Below are 4,865 nucleotides of genomic sequence, written 5' to 3'. Positions count from 1 at the left end.
CCTCTATTATAGATGAATCGCGAAAGTAGTCCCCCCATTTTGTTTGTGCCCAGTTTTGGTCCCCCAAACAGAATTTGAGTCCAAATCATGATGAGTTGTCATATTTTTAATGATGTGTCAAAAAAAGGGTGATGTGGCAGATGTCTATGTGGATTAAAGTCATTATTATATTATTTCAAATTAAAAAATACAATTTATATTTTTTTTAACTATTATTATATTATACCAAATTTTAAAATAATTGTCAAAATTAAAGTTAAAACAAAACACCTAAAATCATGAACCCTAAATAGAAGCAAAATCAAAACCAAATGAAATCGTGAAAGGAGCTTGAACCACCAGCGTGAACCCTAAATCAGTTCGTGAAGTTCGTGAATCCTTTTTATCAAAATCGACCACTTCCATTTTCTTCTTCATCATCATCATTCAATTTCATCTTCTTCTTCTTCTTCGTTGTTGTTCATCTTCCCTTTTCATCCTTGTTCAAATGGCGAGTGGAGGTCATTTCGAGTTCTCTCCATCTTCATAGACGAAATAAAATACAAAGTTTTGTGCTAGGTATGTCATTTTAGGGTTTTCGCTTTGCTTTTTTAATAATGTGGTCCATATGCTTTATTGTATTATTTTAGGGTTTTCGCTCTACAATGTTAACAGAACTTTATGCCTTTATGCCTTTTTAATAATGTGGTCCATATGCTTTATTGTATTATTTTGTTGTTGTAGTTTATTTTAGGCTTAGTTTGACTGAGTTATTAAATGGTTTGTTTTGTGTAGGCCAACTTCAATCCACAGAGTTAGGTTAAGAATTAACCATGGGGGTAGTTTTGTAAACCACCAAGTGAAGATGTACATTTGTGCCCATGTGGATGAGATGAATTGGTCTTGGGATGTAGACTTAATGTCCCACATACAAATTACTAAATTGATCAAAAGTTTGGGATATATGAGTATTAAATGTTTGTGGTACCAACATCCCAAGTACTCATTTACACGTGGACTTAGACCTCTCAACAATGACGAGGATGTAGTAAAGTTTGCTGAAGATGTCAAATGGTTCAACATAATTGACGTATTTATGGAACACTCTATAGATAATCCTATTATTAGTGATGAAAGTCCAATTCAAGAGCCAATTGAAGCTGAAAAACTCCAAGGTGAAGGTGAACAAGTTCAAACTGAACCAGTTCAAGCTGAAACAGTTCAAATCAAACCAAATCAACCAGAAACTGAACCAGATCAACTAGATTCTGAACCAGTTCAAACTGAACAAGATAAATTAGAATCTGAACCAATTCAAACTGAACCAGATCAACCAGATTCTGAACCAGTTCAACCTGAATCTGAAGCAGTCCATGGTGAAGATTATCTTAGTGAAGAAGATGAAGATTATATTGCAACCTCGATGATGATATGGGTGAGTTCTATGAGGATGAGGATTGGGACTGGATTTCTGAAATACCAACTGAGATCTTTGTTAATGTTGGTGATGAAAATTCATCTGAAAGACATGCAAACCCAAGAGGAAACCCAGGGCCTAGTTCTACAACTAATTTTGAAGAAAATGATGTGAATTATGATGATTTGGATACTCCACCAGAAAGTGAAGTTGATGAAGAGGATGTTAGGAAATTTCCTAAATTTAACCAGCCTGAAAATGGTGATGAAGTAAGGTTTGAGTTGGGCCTAAAGTTCAATACAAAAGAGCTCGTTAAGAATGCCATTAAAAATTTTGCAATGGAGACTAAGAAAAACTTATATTTCAAAAAGAATGATGGAAAGAGGATCATTGTTAGGTGTGAGCCAGAATGTCCATTTTACACGAGGATCAGTAAGAGGACTTCAAACGAATATTGGCAATTAGTGAGTTTCATAGATGATCATACATGTCATAAGAGGACAAAAAATAGACAAGCTAAGACTGAATGGATTGCCAAGAAATTCGTTCCTATGTTGAGACATACACCTAAAATGAAACCCAAGGGATTGATTGTTGAGGAGCTTGATAAATGGGGGTGTGAAGCTGTCTACATACCAAGCATATAGAGCCAAAGTAAGAGCCATAGAAATGATTCAAGGTACTCAAAGGGAGCAATATGCACACTTGAGAGAATATGCCAATGAACTTAGGAGATCAAATTCAAACTCTACAGTTATTATTAAGTGTGGTATGTCTGATATTGGAGTAGTCTTTGAGAGAATATATGTATGTTTGGAGGCTTGTAAGGATGCATTTGCTAATACACGCATGCCTTTAATTGGGCTGGATGCTTGTTTCTTGAAGGGAGAATATGGCGGTCAGTTAATATCTGCAGTAGGTAAAGATGGGAATAATCAAATGATTCCCATTGCATATGCAGTTGTTGAAGCAGAAACAAGATACTCATGACAATGGTTTCTGGAACTTTTACTGGATGACCTCAATAATGTTCAGCATATGCAATATGCATTCATTTCAGATCAGCAAAAGGTATGTGTGCTAAATAAGCTATCTTCTGAATTATGCAATAATAATTTATCACATCACAAACATTAAAAAAAATGTATTTGATTTAAAAAATATTTAATATAATATAGCAAATTGAATAAGTATGATCGAACAATGGTGTAAAAAATCCTTACACTATCAATGCAATTCCTTTAAATTCAAATAATTAAGGTTAAATTAATAGTTAAATCCTTATAATTTTATTGAATTTTTAATTTGGTCCCTATGAATGTGAAGTGACTCATCAATAATTCTAGAGGCCGCCGTTGACTAACTCACGCAACAACCCCGGATGGAAATTCACCATTACCAATCATCAATGATGTACTACGGACTGAAGAGAGAAGTTGCCACTTGCTAACATTTGTTGCATTGTCTATCAGAAGTCGAACACTTCTTCGTTATGTTGATGACAATCATAGACATGACCGACCGACATAAAGCTCAATCTAGCAAAATAACGATTTTAAGCTTCTAAAAAATATTTAGGTCAAAAAATAAAGTATTTAAATAGTACAAGTAAAATGCTTCACAATTATTGATATTTTAATTAAAATACTTTGCATTTCAAAAAATTAAATAAAATTATAGTAAAATATTATTAGTATTAAAAAAACCTCTATTTTATTTTATAACTAGTCTTTATTTTTTATTTTGTTTAAACCTCAATAAATGTTGGACCAAACCTAACCTTGGATTTTTAATCAAACTTTTGAAAATGCCAATAATTTATTTCTTAGTTGTACCTTTGTCGTGTCTTGGGAGAATAGGAGTATCCTCTTAATAACATGTCTTTAGACCTCACTTCCATTCTCACTATTTGATCCATTTGTAAGAGAAGATGAAGCAGTCAAATGTACACTATTAAAATAAATTTTTTATCTGCAGATTTTCTTGGGATTTAGGCTCAAAATCCACAGGAAACATGTTATATTTGGATTTTTCTAGTAGAATCGTGTTTCGATGTAAAATCTTTGTAAATAATTATTTTCAATGGATATTTCCACAAGAAATTCAATATATATATGGGACAAAATTGTAGTGGAGAAATTATAACTTAAGGTATTTTCCTACAGCTACTTTGGGAGGTAAGTTTCTTGCAAATGATTCGGCACATAATTCTGCTGGTATTTCCACATAATATTTTGCATGAATTTATTATCAACAGATAAATTCGAAGAAAAAGTGTGACAAAAATGGTAACTCAATGTAAAGGAGTTTTGGTTGATTTTCATATATCTTTTCCTTTTTAAGTGACAATAATTTATATAAATTATATAAGTGACTTCACGTATGTGAACTCAGTGTACAAAACTTATGTGAATTCAGTTCATGAATGTAAAACCATTTTCAAAAACTCAAAATGTACGTGAATTCAGTTCACGAACCATGTTCGTGAAATAAGCTCACATAGAGTATACGTGAACTGAGTTCACGTATGTGAAATCACTTGCGATACATGAACTCAGTTCACGTACGTGAAATCACTTTGTCTTACGTGAACTTAGATCACATATACCCTACGTGAACTTATTTTCCGAATATGATTCGTGAACTGAGTTCATGTACATTTTTAGATTTTTGAAAATGGTTTCATGTTCACGTGCGTTTCTGAATTTAAGGCAGCAAATATTTCCATCATCGTCAAAAATGGAAACTTGATTTTAGGGTTTATGGCATTGCATTCGTAATTATAAATAGAAACAACTACAATAATATACCAAAAAAACAACAACAAGGATCATGCTTACTTGATTCATCAACTGATGATTGATTGATGATTGATGATGATTGAACAAAATGGATGGTTACTTGATGATTGATGAAGAAACTCAATATCAAAAACTCAATAGAAAATGATTGATGATGATTGAAAAAGATAGAGAAGATGATGAAGATAGCATGAAGAGGAAGAAGATAAGTTAGGTTAATGGAGAGGAAGAAGATTGAAAAAAACGGAACGACAGTTTGAGAACTTTAGTTTTAAAAAAATTTGAGGAGTGTGGATAGTAAAATAGTGGGTGTTGGTAGCAAAATTGTAGATTAATATCACTTATCACTTATTTTTAAATAAAAACATAATTTAAAATATAAGTAAAATAACCATTTAAATAATTATTAACTTAAAAGTTCACTGCAGATTTAACAATTGAAAAATTAACTTGGAGTTTAGGATTTTGCTGCGGATTATTCCTACAAATTAACTTGGAGTTTAGAGAGGACTAACTTAGTTTAGGATTTTGCTGCGGATTATTCCTACAAATTAACTTGGAGTTTAGAGAGGACTAACTTAGTTTAGGATTTTGCTGCGGATTATTCCTACAAATTAACTTGGAGTTTAGAGAGGACTAACTTAGTTTAGGATTTTGCTGCGGATTAT

At 32.3% G+C, this 4,865-nt stretch overlaps 1 protein-coding gene across 1 annotated transcript; it reads left to right on the top strand.

The window, feature by feature from the left end:
- The first annotated feature begins 844 nt into the window (after positions 1–844).
- Positions 845–2,043, top strand: LOC101495594 (uncharacterized). The gene is made up of 2 exons (XM_004488118.2): positions 845–1,414; positions 1,468–2,043. The coding sequence occupies exons 1-2, from the start codon at positions 845–847 to the stop codon at positions 2,041–2,043; spliced, it is 1,146 nt and encodes a 381-aa protein (XP_004488175.2).
- Positions 2,044–4,865: the final 2,822 nt, after the last annotated feature.

The sequence above is a fragment of the Cicer arietinum genome, chromosome 1 (assembly GCF_000331145.2).
Source record: "Cicer arietinum cultivar CDC Frontier isolate Library 1 chromosome 1, Cicar.CDCFrontier_v2.0, whole genome shotgun sequence".
NCBI classification, from domain to species: Eukaryota; Viridiplantae; Streptophyta; class Magnoliopsida; order Fabales; family Fabaceae; genus Cicer; species Cicer arietinum.
The sequence above is the reverse complement of the archived record's forward strand: the minus strand, read 5'-3'. Positions and strand labels throughout refer to the sequence as shown.